General features: G+C 48.3%; 1 protein-coding gene across 1 annotated transcript in view; it reads right to left on the bottom strand.

Moving 5' to 3' along the window:
• LOC133350800 (leucine-rich repeat-containing protein 69-like) overlaps positions 1 to 23,730 on the bottom strand; it is a 61,908-nt gene extending 38,178 nt beyond the window's left edge. The window contains exon 1 of the mRNA XM_061565542.1: positions 23,660 to 23,730. Within this exon, the coding sequence (XP_061421526.1) occupies positions 23,660 to 23,708 (49 nt within the window). The 5' untranslated portion in view covers positions 23,709 to 23,730. The remainder of the gene's footprint in view (positions 1 to 23,659) is intronic.
• Between the last annotated feature and the right edge of the window lie 793 nt (positions 23,731 to 24,523).

Below are 24,523 nucleotides of genomic sequence, written 5' to 3'. Positions count from 1 at the left end.
CACGGGAAGTGGGTTAAAAAAACGACCGAAATATTTGCACTGTCGTAAGCACGCAAGCAAGCAAGTGAACTTAATATAAAGGATTTAAAAAGGCTCGAAATAACAGAAAATTGTCAATTGTCAAGTAAGTGCCTTTCTTCAAACTTGGCGAAATTGGATAGTAATGCTACCCATACTTTTTGCAGGAACTGGTTACAACCCTTCTTACCTATATAGCCTCTTGTTACAGCAGCTCTTTTGCCCACTTCAGCAATTGATTCTTGCTGTGGTTGTCCCACCTGCTGACGGACGCTTGTGTTGCACCCGAAACGTCGTAATTCAATTTATTTTCTTTTTTATACCTACGTGACTTTACCGAAAGAACCAAAGAGTCTAGTTACAACTGTTTTATTCCTAACTATATATCCTCATTCACATCAAGGCTGGACCTCGGAGGACTGCTTTTATAACCGTGATTTGAAAATACATTCACATAATTTGTATCTATTTGTGATTTATTGGGAACTTTGCACCAATACCACATGCACGGGATTTTCCTAAACATATTCATGCATTCTGTCTAAACAGCTATATGGAAAACAAAGTCACCGATAAAACTCGCCGTTTCCCACAGACATGGGAACAGTCGCTATGCGATTATATTTGCCACGCGGAGGGCGGAATTGGTATCACCGTGTGTGTACAAATTGTTCGCTAGTGCTCTTCGGAATGTTTTCCGTAAAAGTAGAAAATTACAAACGCGGGTGGGGGGGGGGGTCTGCATCGCACAATAAAACCACCACCGCCACCACCATTTAAAGCGTGCTCGAGCCGAGTTGTGTCTCTGCGACCATTGTGTGTAAAGACAACACAAAATGGCTGCATTAAACACTGCACACCACACAGGTCATTTGAGTTCATCACTGCACTATCTTAAACATATCGTAATGACTGTGCTAATTATGACAATTTATGGAAATCTGGAAAGGTCACCGAGTGTGATGAAAGCATCATTAATCATTTTGTAAGCTTTCAAAAAATAAATTCTCTCTCTTATTATAGTGGGGAATTATTTTATAGGCGCTGGGTTTTTTTAAAGGTAAGAACCCCAGATTCGGTGTGATCGCCTGCTCCTGGAGCTGAGCAGAAAAGCCTATTATGATTTTAGTCTGCTGTATTATGCTTCGGTGGTGAGGGCTGGAAAGATTAAAAGTGCTTTCAAAATAATCCTGGGATGGCACTATATTCTAATTCGGCTGTCTGCAATGATTGAAGCACATATGGATTATCGGTTGGAACAGAAAAAGAAATGAAAAACAATGGCAGGTCAAATATCACGCCATGTCGTTCATCGTCGCAGAAGATTTGTCTCTTTAGTTGGTTTAGTGGATACGTTTCACACTGTTGTTTTCGTATATATAGTCCCTATTTATTGTTAACATATCTTTTGTGTTTTGGTTTGCCTTGGAATGTTAAATGGGAAGACTAGGAGGAGCTCATTAAGCATGCTTTTTATAATGATTGTATTTGAATTTTTCGATTTGTCTTTCAAGCTTCAGAAGAGCAATACTGTATTACGCAGTGTAGAGATTGTTTTGAAATCCCCTGGTTGATTAAATATCCGTTTACTTGACAGTGAAGAGGATTGTTTACCTCCACCGATAAAATACTCATTTTTAGGGGAAAATGGTCTTAAAATGCAGCTGGCTAGAGCTTCAATTCTTGTAAAATAAACTTACACAATTTCAATAAAATTAACTTACACAATTTCAATATCTTGAAAGTATGCAAAGGAGATTTTGCATGACTGAAACGCATCTTGTCAATAATGTTTACATCTCTTTTCCTTTGATATTGAGTGTGTATGAGATATCTAGTTATATTAATGTCAATCCTACCCTTCCGCTGTGTAAATAAATGTAAGTGTAGTGCTTGTAGGGGAGTGCTGAATATTATCTCACATAGGGCTCTGGCCACCCTCCGAATGGAGGCGATAAGAAGCCGAGTTGGAGCTCTCTTTCTCTCTCATGCAAGCTCCGTTTGAAATGTTTTAATTTCTCTTTCTCTTTTACAATTGCTGATCAGCATCATTATTGCATTCTCTTACTCTCGTTATGGTTGAAAATTATTTCATAACTCGTTATTTAGATTTAAAAAATACATATATATCCTCCGTTTAACAGCGTATTATTCGTTCTGCCATTATATTCATTTTTATCGTTTGATGTATTACCAATGGAATTTTTTGTACCCATTAGAACTTAACTTGCTGTTACCATTCTTGTAGTCGCAAGGCAAAGCATCCTCTTTGCTGTCGTCAGCAGAGCCTCGTGTAACCATGTCAGGGGTATGAAGCCAGCCGAACTGCAGTCCCTTCAACAAGTCACTTAAATAGGCCCAACTCATCCGACAATCAGGTGGCACGTGCCCCATGCTTTGTTAACACGTGTTCAACGATGGCACGTGCCCCATAATTTGTTAAAACGTGTTCAACGATGGCACGTACAGCGATGGCACATGCCTCAAGCTTTGTTAAAACGTGTTCAACGATGGCACGTACAACGATGGCACATGCCTCAAGCTTTGTTAAAACGTGTTCAATGATGGCACGTGCTCCATGCTTTGTTAACACGTGTTCAACGATGGCCCATGCTATATTTACACGTGTTCAACGTGCGCTAATCACCTGGCACATTATGCAGTTCAGCCCTCAACAGCCGGACGATGTTTACTTTTTTTAACATGTCTGCAGAATAGTCGTTTGATGACTCAACGATGAGACAGACGATCCACGTCACTGCACACGGTAACCACATTGAGTCACTGCCAGCTACAACCCCCAGATTCAAGCAGAGAATATCAGCCGTGCTGGGTCAGTGTGTCCTATATTATTTAAAAATGATGTAGGGGTCCCCCCCCCCTCTTCTGGACCCCCCTCTCTCCCTGCCCCCCCCCCCCATATCCCCACTATATAATTTCCTCTTCCCTTCAGGTTCTCGTTTGTGGTCGCCACCTGGATCGGGGAGAGAGCCCCGAATGTCCCCCCTCGTTAAGCTCCTGTCCCACCGCTCGCCAATCCAACTGGCTCCACCACACCAACTGATTTTTTTTTCACTCCATCTCCACAGTAGACGCCCTCTTGCTTCCAACTGGCAGACTGAGGTCCATCGCCGGCGCGGGAGTTGAGTCACCTTGTGCGGCATAGGGACAGCAGCTGCCAACAAGTGGGATCGTAGGTGATAGAGCGATGCACTTGTAAATTCATTCATTCATGAGTATGTCCCCCCCCCCCCTTTGCCTGCGCCCTACAATTAGTCTCATCTACTGTCCATTATCATTTCTATCAGCGTGTCCTGCTAAGGCTCACTCACTTCTTTAACAGTCACGATGTCTCTGTGCGTTTTGTCTGCTCCATGTGTTTCTGTTTCTGTCTTTGTGTCATCTTGAGCAAGCACCTTCAGAATGCTTCTTTACACACTGAAGAGTCTTTCACTTTCTCTGTCAATTTCCACGTTTTTTTAATGCACGTGTGAAATATTTATTTACATTTTTCGGCACGTTAATATGTTCCTTTTGAAATGTTAAGTTCGGGTTTAAAAACGCAGTCTACCCTCATCTTGTCCATCTTTGTTTGGTTAAAATTTCGTAATTAAAATGTTATTATTAATATCATTGATGAATTTATCATGCAAGTTCTCACAAATGAAAGCCAAAGCCATTCTCAATAATTGGAACACCGCGACAGTGCATGAAGAATGTGTAGTGTCCTCTTCTCGGCGTGTGTGCGTGTGGTGTGCGGTGCACACACTCAGTCGGAGACGAGGTAGTTGCAGGAGATACCGTCTCCCTCATTGTCTTTATTATCCCATCACACCAACTCCGGCCTCCTCTCTCTTGACCACGCTGCCGTACACCCCAGCCTAGACACAACCCTGACTGCGTTGCATCGACAGCATCGACCAAGACAGCCAACTACTGTCCGGCCGTGCAATTATCGGGCGAAGGTGGCAGCGACGAAGGCGGCGTAGACGACAGCGACGACGAGACGAGTCCACTCCCAAAACCGGCAGCCCGGAGTATCTCACTCTCCGCTGCTTATATTCTAATCGGCACGGCCTGAGTCCACCCTAGCCGTGCCTCCCTTCTCGAACCCACCAGAGGGTTCCAGGGGCCTCGCTATGAGGTCTTCCGTGAGCCTTGCCCCAGTTCCTCCGCCCTGCCGGCACACCCGTGTATATGCTCGACGGCGTGTCCACCGCAGTTGCCGCTGCTGGATAGTAGTTGGCGCTGTGTCACTACATCACCCCCCCCTCCCCTCCATTAAAAACAGCCATCCCGGCTGCCAATATAGCAGCCGCAACCGTTGGACAGGCAGAGCAACCCCCAATCTCGAGGAACACCCCTAACACTAACACAACCGAAATATATATATATTTTTTTACAATCCCGCTTCAATCACCGTGCCCCCCATGAACCAACAGCAAACTCACACAATGCGGCGCCCCCCGACCCCCCGCAAATTGCCAACACCTACAACTACGGGGCGCCCCCCCGGAATCAGCAACACTTTAATGCAACTCCTTTAATTAGGCCCTTAACCCCAAACCCTTCTCTCCCCCGGATCCCCCCATGCAAGGGAGAGTCCCCCAATATTGGGACATAACTCACACGATCCAGTTCATAGCACCAGTCACCCCCGTCTCAGCAGGGTCTTGCACCTCCGGAATTCCGAGGGATAAGAAGAGATGATGGAGGAAGAAGGAGCCCACGGCTTAAAGGGCGTGACCCCTCTCTGCTCTGCCGCACCTGTTCGGATCCGGTCCCTGAGACCTCACACATGGCGGTCTTGGTAGGCCTCAGATACCCGGGTTCGGGGGGGCTTGGGTCGACTTTTCCGATGGGTCAGAGGGCGTCGGTGACTCTGCTGGCGGCCCGCTGTCACCCCGACACTCCACAGTAATGTGGCCCGACCGGCCACACATGAAACACCTGGGCGTGGGTTCCCAGGGCGGGTGGAACTGCCCTTGCCGCGGGGCCCCCGCGGGGATCCTCTTGCATGTGTCCCACGGCCACCCAATGCCGCCATCATGTCTTCCATCCGCCATGTAGCAGCCTCCCTCCTTGCCCGTTGCTGGTGTTCCTCGAAGGCTTGTACCTTCCGGGCCACTATTAAGGATGAAATCTCTGCGCCTGCGGCGGAGGGCAGGACGACCCTCAACTCCCTCACCAGCTCCTGCAGCCTTTCTGCCACCCAAAAGTCGAGCGCCCCCTCACCCAAGAGCGGGTATGCCTCCCGTCCTAACGCCAGCAGTGTTTCCCGGAAGGCGTAGGCCGTCTCAACCTCCTTTCGCTCTCTCTGGAGGAATCTTGTGCGAGCCTCCCATGCCAGGTCAGGAGCAGCTCCTTGCAGTTCCGCCAATCTTCACGCCTCCTCCGCGCGTTCACATGCTCACCTCAAAATGGCACCTGCTGACCACGGCAGGTCCTCCAAGAGAAAAATGGCACCCACCATGTGTACGGTCCCCCATCCGGGGCCCCCTGCTCCCGCTCTGACGGAAGCTCCAGCTGGGATTTCCCCAATACTCCTCTCTGCGCCGTCGCCCGGGGTACACTTGGAGGGATGACCGTCTCGCCATCCTTATTCTGATGACACTACAGGTAGGTTTTTTGAACCCCACTTCTGACACCATATGTAGTGTCCTCCTCTTGTCGTGTGTGCATGTGGTGTGCAGTGCACACACTCAGTCGGAGATGAGGTATTTCAGAAGGCACCATCTTCCTCTTTGTCTTTATTATCCCGTGACACCAACTCTGGCCTCGTCTCTCTTGACCACACCTCCATACAGCCCGGCCCAGACACAACCCTGACCATGTTGCCCAGACGGCGTCGACCGAGACAGCCAACTACTGTCTAGCCACGCAATGATCGGGCGAAGGCGGTGAAGACGACAGCAAAGACGAGACGAGTCCACTCCCAGAACCGGCAGCCCGGAGCTCTCACTCTCTGCTGCTTATATTCTACTTGGCGTGGCCTGACTCCGCCCTAACCGTGCCTTCCTTCTCGAACCCACCAGAGGGATCCAGGGGGCTCCCTATGAGGTCTTTCATGACCCTTGACCCAGTTCTTCCGCCATGCCTGCACACCCTTTGAATATGCTCGACGGCGTGTTTGCTAACTGTCCACCGCAGTTGCTGCTGCTGGACAGCAGTTGGCGCTGTGTCACTACAAATGTAATAATATATATCGCAAGGGAAGTCAGTTATTCCCAGGAACTTTAAAAGATGTTGCAAACTATATTTTATTGAAGAAATGAAGGCATAAATATATGTTGATAAACTATGAACCATTATAGGTTGCCGATGAAGTAGCAATTAGAACCAATGAGAATTAAGCACAGGATATGATTGAAGCAGTGCCTGAGCTGAAAAGAAATATGAGCAAAAGTAATGTACAAGTTTTATAAACAACTGGTGATATCTGTTAGAGGGGTACAACTGAAAAGCACATCAAATCTTTATATTTACGGGGGCGCTAAGATTTTGATATGAGTGCATTCGCTAGTTCCCTACAATGGTGAGTACACAGATTAAACCAATAATTATAACAGCTATGAATGCACAAACTGACATCCCTGGATGCATTGCGCCTTATAAATGTAATTATAATTATTATTAAACTTTAGAGGACCACTCTGGAAGGTAAGCATGTAGCCGATAGCAGACTCGAACAAAGCATTATGGGAGAAAGATCCTAATTATTACATTGCAGAAGGGCAGCTTCCACTTGCCAGTATATCGTTCTAAAGATGGACAAATGGACACTTTCATACCAGCAGTTTCAACCGACACATTAAGCTGGATAAAAAGTGTTTCGTAACTACCATTTATTTAGTTTTATGTGTTCCATATTTTGAGATATACATTCATACTATTCAACACTAACAGCATGGTTTACAAGACTGAAACTAATTATACTGCCGTAAGCATTTGTCACGGTAACATCACATTTATTTTCAAAAGTCAAATAATTCCTTTAATAAAAAAAACAGTGCAGTTAGAACACAACACACTTAAAGCGGTGCTTTTGTCGCGTGTGGTGAAACCAGACAAGTACAGCGCCTGTGCATAAGGCGGGTGTACGCCGGTTAGCAAGTTTTGATATTCCAAGGACGGCCCTGGAAAGGAGTGAGGCCAGGAGCCGGAGGGAGAATAGTGGCAGCTATAAATTGTCTTAATTTGTCACGTCGAAGCTTAAAAAATTGCTGCCACCCTTCTAATGCAGGTGTGCGCACGTGTTTATGAAACGGAAGACGCGCGTAAATATATCAACACAGTGCACAACGCCTGAGGAAGAATGTACAATTTATATATGCGTTTAACTGAAAGGACTCGTACGTGTATAAGTTGCATTTCACGACTGTATGAGTCAAGCCACAAACTGCTTTGGTGTTGAGATGTATAGGCACAACATTGCACACCGTGTTCGAATGTGCATTTGTCACTTTGTGCATGTAAGCTATGCCAATTGACTGTTTTATTCTGCGTATATGGACTGCGCGTAATAATGCCAGTTGGAATGTCCCCTCACAAAAGTTACACAATGTTGTCGTGCATTTTTATAATTAAGCATACGAGTCCTGATTTTTCTTCTTTTTACGTCTACTACCACTCAGTGAGCGTTCACGTTAGCCGTGAAGGGCAACGGAATTTGGGAGACAATGTTCTTAACGTCCCATGCCAGAGGAAATTAAGCAAACTAGATTCGAAGCTTTCGTGACTGCAGAAATTACTTTTTCGTTCTTTCGGTAAAGTCACGTAGAAATAAATTAAATTAAATAATAATAGAATAAGACGTTTCGATTGCAATACAAGCAACCATCATCAGGTACAAATGAATGATAAAACAAACATAGTAAACTTGGAAATATAATGCAATACAACACAGAGAGTCGGCCAACACAACAGTCAACACCCCACCTGGTTGATTACGTTCTTCCAAAGATTGCCAAATTTGAGACAGCGACAAAACATAGACACGGAGACACACAGACAGACACACAAGCAGAGACTCACACAGAGACTAATAGAGAGAGAGAGACTCACACAGAGACTAATAGAGAGATACAGGGTGCCTATGTGTGTGTATCTCTCTGTTTGTCACCAAGGAGCACTTGGGGGTAGCACCAACGAGAACTTATGGCAGGATCAACGAGCACTTGGAGCAGAACCAACGAGCACCTTGGGCAGCACCAATGAGGCCCATGGATAGCCAGGGCAGTACCAACAATTCTTAGGGGCAGCACGAATGAGCAGCTAGAGCGGCACCAATGCACAGCAAAGACAGCACCACACAGGTAACCAGAGCAGCACCGACGATGCCCAAGGGCAGCAAGTATAGTTAATGTGTACGGCTTTGAGTGTCATTCCCTCTTTTGTGTGGGATTTCTCCCAGTGTTCTGGTTTCCTTTCGCACGCCAATTAACCACTCATTCCTGCCAATGGCAAACATTCCATTGCACCTTCCTGGGTGAGGATTTGTATGGATACACAAAAGGTGTCTCGCCTCGCTGTGCGCTGCGTTGCACCACTATCTGAGTCCTTAACCTCGCATTCAATAAACCATCTGAGCCAGGGTGAACATCCGACTCCAAATGTATTTAATGAATAGAACGAGGTAAAACTGATTTTAAAAAAATACAGCACAAAATACAGCATCTGTCAATACTTAGAATATCAATACAATGAATGCACACTGCAGCATCATAACATTGTCTTAGATAATATGAAACTCAACAATAGGTCCTGTATGGACCAGGCACCTACATTAGCACTGAATAGCTATACATTGAGAATAAGCTACTATGTTAAATAAGGTCTCTTCGTGTAATCACCATACTGCAGCCAAAATGTACACCGCTGCACATAACACGGAACTGTGGATGAGAAACTTCTTCATCCTTGCTCTCAAGATCGCATTAAAGTTACATGGGTACAAGTCTGGTTCGACTTATTCAACTACAAGTAACATTCACAATAATGCAAGTGGCAGGCTTCGTTGTTAACTAGGCCTCACATGTATCATAACAATTTAACAGCATTATAAAGGCATTTACAGCATTATAACGGCAATCCTAACATTATAACGGCATTCCCAGTATTATAAGAACATAAACGAACTTACAGACAATGAATCTTGATTTGAAGCTTTCATGACTGCAGAAATCCATACTCTTTGGTTCTTTAGGTAAAGTCACGTAGGTAGAAAAAATAATATATCACGACGTTTCGATCGCCACACAAGCAATCGTCTTCAGGTGGGAGAGAGAGACAGGCTGCTGAAACAAGTCCTTATATATAGAGCCGAGAGGGGGGGAGGGGGGGATTGCTGCATCGGGCAAGAGGGTGAGGGCTAGAGATTGTGCCTAAGCGAGTGGGAAATCCCAAGACGGGAACCGAGATGGGGGGGGGGGGTGATGCACCTCCACGACGAAGAGCTGAGGAGGTGGCCATTGTATTGTGAGAGATTAGCATATCAATGTACTTTAAAGGGCTTGGCTGTCACTGTCATCTCCTGTATCCGTACATTGCTCCCTTGGCTAGTGGCCGATGTGGCCTCGGCTGCTTGGCAGGCCTCCCTCAAATACATGAGGGAGGCCTTTATTGCCTTTGGCCATGCATCGGATGTCCGTCAGCTGCACCTCAATAGGTGGAACGGGATCTCGTCCGTACATCAGGAAAAACGGCAAGAACCCCGTTGTTGCGTGCGGGGCCACCCTGTACGCCGCGACGACCGATGGGATGTGGAGGTCCCAGTCCACCACTTGGGACAGCATGGCCGTTATGGTGCGGTTAAGCCGCTCCACCATCCCATCGGTCTGGGGATGATATGGAGATGTTCAGACCTTTTTAGTGCCCAGGATAGAGCAGACATCCTTCAATAGCTGTGAGGAGAAATTCCTGCCTTGATCCGTGAGCAACCGCTCCAGTGCCCCCTTATCAAGAACATAGCCCCCCACAAAGGCATCGGCAATGGTCTGTGCCATTTGGTCCAGGAGGGCCCATGCCATCGGCCACCTCCGCTGAGGCGCGTAGCGCTTGCAGGGGGGCCTCCCACCAGCTGTAGACGTCTGCAATTGTCCAAGGTCAGCCCCAGTTCATGGTCGGTCAGCTGAACCTCACCCTGTGTGCCCTTTGCCGTGTGTACGGGAGTAATGACCGTTCCCTCCGGCCTCGCCTCCTTGCAGCGTGCCGCGCCTGTGGTGCATGCACAAGGGCCCTGGGGCGCCTGCCAGGACAATGCGTTCACGTTGGCATGTCTGGTCCCCTTGCGATACACCACTTGGTACCTGTACTCCTGCTGGCACTCTATCTACCTGGCCAGCTGGCCCGACGGCTGGTCGATGCGGAGCGAATACTGCAAGGCCACGTGGTCAGTGCAGACCGCAAATTTGCGACCATACAGGTAGGGTCAAAATTGCTGCACGAAGTGAACAACCGCCAAGAGTTCCCTACATGTGACACAGTAGCGCTGCTTTGCTGATGAAAGCACATGACTACCATAGGCGATAACCACCTCCAGACCCTGCTGGATTTGGGACAAGACGCTGCTGATGCCCACATTGCTGGCGTCCGTGTCCAGGATAAAAGAGAGGCCAAAATCCGGAAAGGCCAACGGTGGTGCATCTTTCAGACGCAAGCACAGCTGCTGGAATGCCTCCTCCTCCAGAGGTCACCAATAAAACCTCTGGTTCTTCGCCGTCAACATGTGCAAGGGCTTCGCAATGGTTGCGAAGTTGGGTACGAACTGGCGGTAGTAGGACACGAAGCCCACAAACCTGCGTACCTCTGGGACCATCGTGGGAACAGCCCAGACGCTCACGCAGGCCGTCTTTTCCGGGTCTGTAGCCTCTCCAGACTCACTGACGACGTGGCCCAAGTAGCGTACCGACGACTGCATAAGGTGGCACTTCGACGGCTTGAGCTTCAAGTTCGCGTTCCGGAACCGCAGGGATACCTGATGCAATGGGCCAATGTGTTCATCGAATGATCGGCTGAAGACAATGACGTCGTCCAGGTAGATGAGGCACGTTTCCCATTGGAGGCCTGCTAAGGCCAACTCCATTAAGCGTTGGAACGACGCCAGTGCAGTCTGGAGGCCCATAGGCAGGCAGTTGAACTCGAACAGGCCCTGTGATGTCCGAAACGCTGTTTTAGGCTGGGAGTCCACGTCTAGTGGGACCTGCCAGAAACCAGACAATAAATCCAGCGTACTGAAAAATTTAGCTCCGGCCAGTGCACCAAGCGAGTCGTCAATACATGGTAGGGGATATGCATCAGCAAGCGTAATGGCATTGAGGCGGCGGAAGTCCACGCAGAATCTCAGTGACCCATCTGACTTCTTGACTAGGACCACTGGTGCCCCCCAGGGACTCGAGGATGGGGAAATTATGTCGGCCCACAGCATCTCCTGCACCGCTTGTTGAATGTGCCCTTTTTCCATTGGGCTCATTCTATATGTGTTTTGGTGCAGGGGTGCGGCGTCTCCCGTGTTGATGTGGTGCTGTAACAGATGTGTGCGTCCCAGGTCGAACGGTCCCCGGCTGAACACGTCAGAGAACGCCTGCAATAATGAGTACAGCTGGTGCTTCTGGTCGGGCGGCAAATCCGGCTCAGGCCCCGCCAGCTGGTCCATCCACGAGTCGTCCCCTCTGTCCTCGGACTGGCTGATGCTTTCCACAAGCTCTGGCTTCATCCTGGGGGCTCCTAGTGACAAGGGACTAAATGTGGGCCAGAACCGTTCCTGCCTGCACCGTGGCTGCTCTGTTCGAGGTGTTCAGTACCTGAATGAACAGATGCTGGTTCCCCTGGACAATATTTTCAGCCAGTGCGTGGCGATCCGTGGCGGCTGACGCCGGAGACACTAGGATGGGTGAGTCTGGCCGGGCTGTTACAAGGGAGGACCGATATCGCAGCGGAATCAGCATTTGGGCTGCCGGGAGAATGAAGACAGACACACTGACAAAAGCCTGCACATAGGGTACCCCCCGGGCCGGCCTCTCCGCTTTTAGGAAATGGAGATGAGTTCCCTGGACTTCCACCTGCCTATTGTTCCAGATCGATTTTCATGGGCATGCGCCTCAGAAAGTTCGTCCCCAACAGGCAGGGTACGGGCAGCATTGCGGAGACAAGGATGGGTCCTGCTACTGAAAGCTGCCCAATCTGTATCAGGGCTTCAACCTGGCCCAGGAAGCGCATGCTCCCTCCATTTGTTGCGATGAACATCGTCTGGATGGGGACTAAAGGCCGGTTTTCATCTGACAGCATCTCGCGCATGGTGCTCGAGATGATTGTGGCCGTTGCCCCCATATCAACCAAGATACATGCCGACACTCCCGCGATTGCACCAAACAGGACCGAGGTTCCCGACGCGGCCGCTACCGCCCGCCTTGCCAGCTTCCTCCATTGTGTGGCTGAGTCCGGCCACTGACCAGGCGGCGGCTCACTATCCTGCGGTGCATGGTGAGATGATGATGACTGGATGTGAACAGGCTAAAGATGGGGTTCCCCACTTTGGAGTGTGTCGCAGCCGGGTGAATGCGCCCTTGTTACGTGGTGTGGGCTGCCCCCTGGGGTGCGGGCTGGGCTCCCCGTGTGGTGCAAAGTGCCCCCCCCATTGTAGTGGGGGTTGGGGATTGAGCCCATTCCTCCTCCCCTCCCCTTCCTTTGTCGCGGGGGCGTGGGCCCCCTTCATGGTGTGGCCCCCCTGGTCCTGTCCCGCTCCGCCGGATTGCGAGGGTGAGGTGGTGTGCAAAACTGTTCCACGGCGCACAGGCGATTGCGTGTGCTGCCTCAGCCATGGGGCTGTTGCCCCTGGTGACTCGCCGGCGTTGCAAGTAAACAGTGATGTCACCCACGGCCGCAACGTCACTCCCGGCTATGATGCCACTTCCGGCTACGAGGCCACTTCCGGTCATGACGTCACCCCCGACCGCGACGCCACTTCTAACCACGACGCCACTCCCGGCCGCGACGTCACATCCGTCCGCGATGTCACATCCGCCCGTGACTCGATCGCAGGCCCCATCGCGATCCCTGGCCCTGTCGTGATCCCCGGCCCCGGCGTTGTCCCTGGCCCCGGCGTGATCTCCGGCCCCGGCGCAATCCCCTTTCCCCAGGAGTGTGGATTTCCAGCCCAGCCGGTAGGCATCACTCGCCCGATGTTCGGCCCCGGCAGGTTCCAGGTGGAGTTGGCTGCCTCCGGCTCCGTGCGGCACCCCCTCGCCACATGCCCCTCTCGACCACAACGGTGGCAGACCCACGGGGCGTTTCGTTGGGGTGGCTCGGCGCGATGTTGTCGAGGCGGCTGCCAGCAGCGCGGTGGCTGGTCGCGCCCCTGGTTTCTCTGCTCCGCCAGCCCCCAGATCGCTGTGTAGACCTCTCGCAGCGATGGCTCCAGCTCAGACGCTGGAGGTCCGTTTCCTGCTACCACGTAGGCAGCCTGCGGCGACGGTGCAGGTTCGGCGGTTGGTGTCACTGGTCCAGGTAGCGCTGCGGTAACGGGATCTGGGCCCCCTGCTGCTGGTCCTGGTAGCAGGCTCCTTTGTTGCCCTGGATGTGGAGGATCCCCGACCCCTGCTTCCTCTTCTGTTGGCTCTCTTCTGCGGAGGTTCTTCCTTATAGCCATTGTTGATCCCACCGCTGCCACCAGATGTAAAGAAGAGCTGACACAAGGTTGCAGGGGGTTCGTCTTTTATTCCTTTTCCCCAGGCCACACCTGTCCCCAGCCGTCTAAATCTCGTTCCCGCCAAGATCCCCCCTCTTCCCGCCCGTTCTCTCTCTTATATCTCACCGTCCCACTCCCTCTCCTTTTGGTGGGAATCCTTCCCCTGACATCCCTTACATCAATATAAACGAACCAACGCAACGATGGCTGTACTAGTGAGACATCCATCTCGTTAGAAAACGAGGGAAACAAACAAGGGACAACACCACCTCGAGGGAAGGAGAGAGAGACACACACCGAGAAACACACAGAGAGAGAGAGAGAGACACACAGAGAGAGACACACACAACCCGAGAGACACACACAAAGAGACACACAGAGAGAGACGCACACAATACCATCACAGCCAGTTATAGTCTGCTAAAAAACAAGAGGGAAAGGGGCAACGTTGGCTTTGTTAGTGAGACATTTAGCCCGTTAATGTAAAGACATTTAAATTGGTAATGTAACTCAGAGAGTTGGAAATAACTGCTGACAATGGCAGGTAGGATGGAAACATCAACAACCAGTTAAGGCTTTATCTGGTTAATAACGTCCTTCCAATGATTGCCTAATTTGTACCCATCTTCTCTGTTGAAGTTATGTTTGTGTTTATATATCTGGATGGCTTCATGAACAAATATTTGATGGTAGCCCAAAGGTTTGCAGAGTACCTTGGTCTCAGAAAAAAACAATGTCGTGTGAGCCCACCGCGTTCAAGCAGTGATCAGCCACGGCAGAGGTATTGGTTCTGCTGTGTTTCAAATTTGCCTTGTGTTCGCGAACACGATCCGAGACATGTCGTTTCGTTTCCCTAATGTAACTGCTACCGTAGACACAACTTAGTTTGTAGACACCAGGGTATTGCATGTCAGGAATCACATCTTTCACAGATGGGATCAGGTCACGGATTTTGTGTTTCTCTCTGTGTCTCTCTGTGTGTGTATCTCTGTGTGCGTTTCTCTCTGTGTGTGGGTGTGCCTCTCGGTGTGTCTCTCTCTCTCCTTCCCTCGATGTGGTGTTGTCCCTTGTATGTTTCCCTCGTTTTCTAACGAGCTGAATGTCTCACTAGCACAGCCACCGTTGCGTTGGTTCGTTTATATTGACATGCTAATCTCTCACAATACAATGGCCACCTCCTCAGCTCTTCGTCGTTCTAGAGGTGCATCACCCCCCCCCCCCCCATCTCGGTTCCCATCTTGGGATTTCCCACTCGCTTAGGCACAATCTCTAGTCCCCACCCTCTTGCCCGATGCAGCAATCCCCCCTCCCTCCCCTCTCAGCTCTATATATAAGGACTTCAGCAACCTGTCTCTCTCCCCCACCTGAAGACGATTGCTTCTTAAAGTCCCACAATGAGCATATGCACTTGTCTTCACTGAGATGCTATTTGTGCCTCCATTTTGTACTCTGTATAATGGCTGACACAGGATGTATAAATATTTATTTTACCCCACAACATGGGTCTTTGCTGAACTTTTTTTATTTGAACCATTGATATGGAATGACAGCTTCTGTTCAGAGCAGTGCCGCTTTTGTGTTTCAGTGGAGCGCCTGCATGAGACCCACACTTCGGCCACACATGCAAATATTCATCTTCCTCAATGTCGTGTCCACACATGTTTATTTTCGTGCACCAATGTGGGCAGACACTTACAAATGTACAACTGAACTCCGTGAGTTATCTTAATTGTAAATAGGAGCAATGAAAATCTAAATTTTTATATTTTAGAAGGTGAATTGTGGACATTTTAGAAGGTGAAGATGGAAATTACCAACTGGAATGCAATATCATGATTATATTATGGAGTGCAAGATCTACAACGCTCTCCTCAACTAAACTGTGAAATTTATCATTTCACTTTTTGGCATTTTCTTCAACTTATGGTACATTTAAATGTGCTTTACTAGCCATTAGTACATCTTTAAATGCACACACAGATATAAATTGTCTAAGTCAGTGGTTCTTAACCTGGGTTCGATCGAACCCCAGGGGTTCGGTGAGTCAGTCTCAGTGGTTCGGCGGAGGTTAAGACACACACCCGACTCATATGATTCGTGATGACACGTCCGGCTTGGCCATCATTGGCTGCAAGTGATCACGTTACATCGCTTGGCCTATCTGTGCTGCAGGGAATTTGGTGCGCTCGGTAGTCGACTTGTGACTGTCGTGATGGTACGTCGTGTGATTTCTTTCTTAATATTTTAATCCCTTCATACTAACTATGTCGAGCAAAAAAAGAAAGTGGTCGGACGAACGAGAACAGGCTACTCTGCCTGTTCTCGGCTTTGTACCCATCAACAAACCGATCCTCACAGCATCGTACGAAGTTGCTTACCTAATCGCAAAGCAGGGCAAACCACACACCATTGATGAAACACTCATAAAACCAGCTGTGTTGAAGATGGCGAATATTATGCTGGAAAAAGCGGCTGAAGTTAAGTTATCCCAAATTCCTCTTTCAAATGACATCATCAGCGACAGAATAGAGGACATGAGCAAAGACACCTTGGCTCAAATAGTTGCAGATCTGATTTCAAGCCCAGCAAAATTCAGCCTGCAACTCGACGAGACCACAGACGTTTCTAAACTAAGCCAGCTTGCTGTATTCGTGCGCTATGTGAAAGACGACGTGATAAAGGAATATTTTTTTTATTTTGTAAGCCTCTTACAACAACTAAGGCAGCAGATGTGAAGAAACTTGTGGATGACTTCTTCAAAGGCAACAATCTTTCGTGGGATATGGTTTCCGCAGTTTGTTCGGACGGAGCTCCAGTCATGCTGGGAAGAAAGTCTGGTTTTGGTGCGCTAGTGAAAGCCGATGCACCACACATCATTGTTACGCATTGTATTCTGCACAGACATGCGTTGGCAACAAAAACCTTGCCTCCAAAACTGACAGAAGTATTAAAAATTGTAGTGGAATGCGTGAACTATGTGCGAAATAGTGCTCTGAGGCACCGCATCTTCAGTGAGCTGTGTAAAGAAATGGGCTCTAAATTCGAGGTACTTCTGTACCATTCTAACGTTCGGTGGTTATCCCGGGGACAGGTGCTAAATCGTGTTTTTGCCATGCGTGTGGAATTAGCCCTGTTTTTGCAAGAGCACCAACATTGTCATGCAGATTGCTTCAAAAATTCTGAGTTCATTCTCATTTTAGCGTACATGGCTGATATCTTCGCAGCTTTCAATCATCTCAATCAGCAGATACAGGGCGGTGGAGTCAACATCATTGAAGCGGAAGAAAACCTGAAGGCTTTTCAAAAAAAGCTACCGTTATGGAGACGACGAACAGAGAACGATAACTTCGCAAACTTTCCCCTGCTGGACGACTATGTAAGTAAGATCGAAGATGTATCTGGAATCGGAGACATTTCTATACCCACGGAACTGAAGCAAGCAATTACCACGCACTTAGATGAGCTTGCAAAGTCTCTCGACGGATACTTCCCTACAAGAGAGTCATATCCAGCATGGGTGAGACAGCCGTTCACGTTTAGTGTTGAGACAGCAGATGTCAATGATGAATACCTCGACGAAATCATTGAAATTCAGCAGAGCCAGGTTCAACAGCAACTCTTCCGAACAACAACGCTCTCAACGTTTTGGTGTCAACAAATGGTAACGTACCCTGTTATTGCTAAGAAAGCCCTGGAAATTGTCATACCTTTTGTTACAACATATCTTTGCGAGCAATCCTTTTCGAGGATGCTGGACATAAAAACGAAGAAAAGGAACAGACTTTTTTGCGAAAATGACATGAGAGTGGCACTTGCCAAGGTGAAGCCGCGCATTTCTGAACTGGACTCTGAAAGGCAACAGCAGAAGTCACACTGATTTGCAGTAAGTATTCATTATGTTTTTGTTTTTGTGTGAAAATCATGTTTTTCTGGTTTTGTTCCTTGAACACAGTGATGTTGATGCACGGTTCATTTTGTGCACCAGTAAAACATATACCTATGTTTTGAATTTGAAAAAAATCATTTTTTATTTTTCCAATTAAGAAGGGTTCGGTGAATGCGCATATGAAACTGGTGGGGTTCAGTACCTCCAAAAAGGTTAAGAACCACTGGTCTAAGTGATTATCCCATAACAGTTTATAATGAAAATAACGTTAACTAAACATAATAGATTTTAAGACATACTCTGCAAATTACTATTTCAACAATTGTGTTACAACACATTGAGCAGATTCTAAATTATTTCTTTTTGTCTTTTATTTTTTTGTCTTTTATTTTTTTTATCCCTTTCTCTTCAAAACGGCACCAGCGGATCCACAAACGTGAGTGCTGCATGCGCCTCGCGCGTCCGCGTAATAAAGATGGATCCGTGGGAATCATTGTACATCAGGAGAACATAATTCCGTTTGCCGTTCCTGCTGTCACTATTGCTCTGGCAATATTACCTCGTGTAATTGCTCAAATTGCATTAGTAAGGTTAAAAATGTTTTTCAATAAGGCCGCAATCTAATAGGGTTTTTTTGTACAATTGCTAAATTTTTAAAATGCGATTTAAATGCCTTAGTATAAACATTTCTACTTTCAATTCATGTTATAATTTTTCACATCACATCCACTGATGCAGTCTAATATTGAATATATCTGTAACAGAAACGTGTTTATGCGGTACTGGATTTTACGAGATTAACAATAATAATGACCACTCTTATCATGCCGTGACATGGAAAGTTATTAAAAGGGTTCTAAACAAACGAAAAAAAAATACACATTCCTTATTCGCCCATTGCAATGCAAAAGAGACGCAGTAGTGTCACTCATGGCAAGCGACAAAGCGGGGTTGTCTTCAGTGAGGTCATGAAAACTATGAAACGTTTATTTTATTTTACCATATAACGTGGGAACGTAGCCGAATACACTAAACGCACGTTTCTAAATGTGGAAGGGAAAACCCGGAGGACCTGGAGGAAAAACCCACACGACCACGGAGAGAACACGAATGGCGGCGGCGACGCAGTGGCTTGGACATTGCGGTCCGGTGGCAGCCGGCATCCGGCATCAGGCACGGCGGACTCGCGATGTCAGAGGTGCGGTCGCAAAAAGTCGCTTTCGTTTTAGGAGCATGCCGGAGGGTCACCATATGCAGCACGCCTCGAGCAACACGACAAGTCTGGATCTCATTGGTGGACATCGGTACGCAGAAGTCGGCCAGCTACTGGGGGGGGGGGGGGGTTGCGCTCTGCCCCCAACACGGCATTTGCCCCACCCCAGTGCATCACCGTGCAGGTCAGCAGATCAAGTTTGAACTCTAAACCCAACCAAATGCGAACGCCGCAGATCAGCTTTGCAGCGGCGTTCGTGACTGGCTTTTTCGGAGGTCGATTAGGGATTGAGGTGCCCCGGCCGGCAGACAGTTGCAGTCGTCAACTCTGGAGACTACTGACCTATGAACTCACTGCAGTCTTGACGACCGCAAAGGGCAGCGCTTTCGCACAACTCTTGATCGATCGCAGCTAACAGAAGCATTTGCTGACTTGCCGACTTACACGTGGGGTGACTGGGAGCTTCGAGTCCAGTATAACGCCAAGGTCACAGATTGATAGTGATGGCGTGATAAATGCGCCTCTGAACATCAGCGAGGTTGTGCGAGGTTGTTGTCGATGAGCAGTGGTGCTCCACACCAAGTCGGTTTTCGATGGGTTCCATTGCAGCCGGTTGGACTCCATCTAAAGGGCAATGTTGTTGATGCAGGTAAATACATCTCCGCAGTGGCTTTCGGCGAGCCATCAAACAAAGACGGCCACCGCATCGAGCGCTTTCAGATGCGCTTCTGCGGCCGTCTCGAACGCTCTTCCTTCCGATATTAAGAAGCCACTAGAGCTATGCATTTTTTATAATTTAGATTGAAAATTAATTTATTTAGAACTTATTTTTCTGTTTAGTTTGTTGTCCTTCCCCCGCACCTCCGATTAGCACTGTTGGCGAACGTACAACATACACACGTACAAATGGCACTTCATCGCATTGGAGTGCGCTGATTTCCTGGATTGGCGCACTTGCGAGCTGTCAGCGAAGTGATAAGCCCATGCCGCGTCTCGGCGCTGAACTGCCGGCCTCGTCATTGTCGAGTACGAAAAGCAGGGGACCCAGCGCTGAGCCTCGCGGAACTCCGTGCCCGACTCCGTGTGCCATGGGACGGATTGAACTGCGGTGGGCCGCATACGAAAGCCGCCAGTGAGGCGCATTGGACGATCGGGTGCCGAGTGAGCGCAAGAGATGCCGAAGCAAGACCTCGTGGCCGACGGCGCCAAGCGCTGCTGGTAGATCGAGAAGAGCAAAGCAAGCACGCGGTCGCCTCTGCCCACGGCGTCGGTCAAAGTCGGCGCAGGCCCTGGGCAAGGGCCGTATCTGTCCAGTGGTTCTTTCCGTGGTGGTGGACGAAGAATGGCGTTGACGAGACGAGCTCCGCTCTGGCGACGCCATCAGCGAGCCCCGGCTTGTCGGCTCAATTCGCGACGTGCGCCTCTTTAAATCCTTTTGGGACGACTCCGGCGACAAGTGATGCCTTGAAGAGCTCATTGACATAGGGACAAAGCAGATTGAAGTGGTCCTTGAGTAGCCAAGTTGGAAGCTGAACAAAGCTTTGGATCGCTTAGGTGGAGCATCGTGAACGTGCTCGATTGCATTGTCGACACCCAGCGGAGTGAAGGATGAGAGCCGATCCCCGACTCTGATGCAGTAGCGTAACGAACGTGGGGGTAGTGGGTGCTTTGCCCCCCCCCCCCCCCCCCGTGGACAAAGCTACGAGTTGGGGCCCCCTTGAAAACCACCGTGAGATTTGTTTTCAACAACAATGTAAAAGAACAACAACTTATTTTAAACGGAGCGCCCTACAGCGTGAAATGTTCGAGACCGTGATCATAGCGATGTGATTATGCAAGAGGAGCCGCGATAGGCGATAGCCTGGGTGCGACCGCGCGAGACAAATCAGATATTGGGACACCGCCTGACCGACTGCCGCACCCGCCTGAGCTGATCATTTGGTCACTACGCCACTGCCGTGGTGGCAACAGACATGGCTGACCGGAGCACACCTTCCTCCGTAGGTGCACGGATGTCGCGGACCTTCTCGTCGACGAAGTCTGCGAAGTGACTTGCTGGCAACAGTTGAGTCGATAATTGTCGTTATCTGCCTACAGACGGTGTCATTGATGGGGCGTACACGGTTCTCTTCGGGTCCCCGATCTTCGCTTGACAAAAACCGCGGTGGTTTCTTTCATGGGCAAGTTTGAAAGCCGGGCAGAGCAATCTTCAGCATTTGTAGTGACCTTCTCATTTGAACTTCCTCGTGCGATGCTCAGCGGTGTGGCATGAGGCACCGAACCGAGGAACGGACCTGGGACGGTCGCAGCGCGTCAGTCGCAGCACGTCAGTTGCGTTCGTAGACGCGTGGGCGTCGAGATGTGACAGCTGGACCATGGAGCCACTGGAAGTCTGGATCGGACCACTGAACTGATTTAAACTGGAAAACCCATACAATTTGCGGGGGGTTAATTCGGCATGAATAAAAAAACTAGTTTGGTTTTTGGTTGCATAAATGGCATGGTTAGAACCTGTTTTCTGTTCGGTTCTACTCTGTGAAATAAGCTGTTCACGACTAAATAAATAAAACCCCCACTTTCGCCGTAATGCCAGGAAGTTCCCACGACAATTGTGATAACGCCAGATGGCACTGCAGCCCTAGGAAACCACAACAATTCGAGGCAAACGATGGCTTCGGGGTGTTGTCTGCGTGTCGCTCCGAAGAGAATCCTCGCCAATTAATGGGCCATGCTCTCCCCTCGCCATTACCTGCCTCCAGTTTCCTTTGTATCTCTTCTGTTGCTTTTACAATACTATAATTTTAAACAGCTGGAATGTGAATTTCTTTACCTACACGTCTGGATTTTGGTGCCTCAAATGAACCGGGTTTTGAGCTCCAACTTCCCGCTGTCCATGTTAATGCAACGCACGCTGTTTTTGATAATTACGCTTCAAATTGCATACGCGCGTGTGTGTGTGTTTTTTTGTCATATAGCAAAAAAATTACTTTTTTACTTTGAAAGAAAAAAAATAAACACTCACGTAACTTAGCATTTTAAACACCCGTGTACGCCGTTGTCATTACTAAAATACGTTTATGTATTTTTGTTGTTGTTGTTGGAGCAATAGCATAGCCTGCGCGGATAATAAATAACCGGGGAGCGGCAATTTGGTTTCACACGATAACGGTCGCGGCGTTCGACGCAAACTTCCACAAGCGAAGTGTGAAATTGACGCACCCCCTTCTCTTTTTTTTTAATCAGCCCACACACACACGCACCTCGCTGAGAATTCTACTAATGTGCTTTGACACATCCATTATTATTATTATTCAAACATTTATCAGCACCGTTGCCAAATGTTTAATAACATCTGAATCTTTTTCCATCGGATTTGTGTCTTTCTCTCTCGCTATTGTTTCGAGCGAAGGGTTTCATTGTTCGCTGGCGCGAGTGCGTGCGTGCACCCGTGTGCGCGCGCGTGCCAGCGTGTGTTTTGTGGATCCCCCCCCCCCCCACTACTGTTTTACATTGACACAAAGTGGTCTTCTTGGAAGATGAACAGGGCTTGAATAGTGACAGAGTGAGACAGACGGAGCAGCTCGCAAACGCCGGCGGAACCGACCGCTCGCTCCGAGCGCGCCGCTCGACGAGCGTGACTCGTCGTCACAACAGCTGCGCTCTCGTTACCCGCGCTTTACGCAAAGAAAAATCAATACTTCCCCGGCTAAATTGCACCTCCCGCTGAAACAGAACGGCAGCGGCTGTCGTTTGCAATCATTTTTTTCCAGCGGCAGCCTGGGCCTGCCCCCCCCCCCCACATCGCCCGGCTGTCCTGCTCCTCTGGGCTTCCAGCAAGCGCACTCTTATCAAGATTATCTGAAAAACATTTGACCAAATGCGGTTTGCAGCTCATTATTTTTGGAATGAGGGTGTGTGTTGTGCAAAAAAAAAACCAGGCAATTTATTATAAGACGTTTTTTTTCCCAAACGTTATATTATTTATTAAGTTAACTTCTTAGTTTTGATGCTAATGTGTAATGCACTTTGCAGTTCATTTTTGAATGTTTTATATGTGATATATGTTTTTGCATTACATTTGACGTCTTTCATTGAATCGTTGATCATCGGGGCTTAAATGAGAGTCATTTGGAAGCCAGTGCAGGCAACAAATGCAGCTTGTTTCAATGCAGCATTGTACATTTCGTTTGAAACGGTGCAAAATGCTCCCCTAATATAGCAGGCATGTTCCTTTTGTTCATTTCACTGCTTCATTAGTGCGTCTGCTTAACACATTTTAGATTTACACACGTGCTTGCATTCTGCATACGTGATTGTGAATAACAGCACAATACCTTTTAACTGTTGCAATGTTAATTGCATTCTTTCTGTACATTTTTTGTAGTGTGTGATTCTTCATATTCGCATCGCCTGCTTGAGGTAGAAGCTCCGCCCACACTTCATCCGAGCACTTTGACCTGAGTTTTGATCATTGTTATTTATGAATACCATATATTTATTCCACAAATGCCTCCTACCACGATAATAAACCTTTAGCGGCATGCTATGTTTCTCAGGGCTCACTTGCAAAAGAGACACGCTGCGTTATTAGGCTCCCATCCAATTTAAATAAGCGGCTATTATGTCAATTATTGTGTAAAGCGTTGCTGGACTCCACTGTATTGTTTTGTTCGTGTCAAAAACGAGCAGTTACATTTACATAATTATTATTACGTTCAACAATTCAACAAAGAAACTACGTACGGAATTTTGTCAATCTACTGCTGGATGGGGGCGCTCCCATTAAGTCGGTTATAGGAGCTGTTTGGCCATACTTCACCACGGGGGTCAGTGTGGGTTAAAGGGGGGAGACACTCACCATTGATAGCCGTAGTCAGGAATTGTACTCGGGTGGCTGCCGGGTGCATAGCACCAGCACACGAACCCCTGCACGGCTGTCCCGATCCTGTGTCGAATCCAAGGATGAGAAATGCACACAAACACATTCAGTGCAGATGTGTGTGTGTATGTGTCCCAGAGTCACAATCACCTACTGTGAAATGCTGCGCAGGTAACTGTAGTCTCATATCAATACTTCTGAAAATGTGTTTATTTTGACCGATGTTCGTCTGCACATCATCGGCAACGTTACTTTATGCACGTGTACTTCTTCAGTGATGTGTCAGCCGTCGCTCCGCACAGAAATGTTGGTCTCTCAACTGGTTCGCAGTTATTCTCCCACTTGCTCCTGCACCAGTCTTCCACGTGCCCCGTAGCCCTCTAAGCCAAATCCCTCTGGGCCACCCAATTGGCTTTTTTTCACGCCTCCATTGACAAATCGGAAAAGCCGTTTGTTCTCCCAAATTTAACAGTGATGTATCATTACCGCAACTTTGCAGGGGCAAATCCATAAAATCAATGCCCATGTGGTTGCGGAAGGATTTGTGTCTTGTTTTCTTTGCTAAGGAAGGCTGTCAGTCGACATTTTTACTGCCTTATTTAGCGAGGTCATTAAACTGGATGCAAAATTATGACATCTTTGAGGGAATCAGATCGCTGGGTCTGCAGAGCATGACTTTTACACTCTGGCAAACGGTTAAAAGAGATACCTTGTTAGAACACACAAATTGTAAAAAAAAAACGGAATGCTCCATTTCTTCTTGTAAAATCAACGCAGACTTAATTTGGACACTTAATCAGGTGGCATGTATTTGCATGTATACCAAAAAATCGCGCTCACAAA

Source organism: Lethenteron reissneri, chromosome 35, assembly GCF_015708825.2.
Source record: "Lethenteron reissneri isolate LAM-NWPU_2019-01 chromosome 35, ASM1570882v1, whole genome shotgun sequence".
Classification (NCBI taxonomy): Eukaryota; Metazoa; Chordata; class Hyperoartia; order Petromyzontiformes; family Petromyzontidae; genus Lethenteron; species Lethenteron reissneri.
This window is presented reverse-complemented; position numbering and strand designations above follow the sequence as displayed.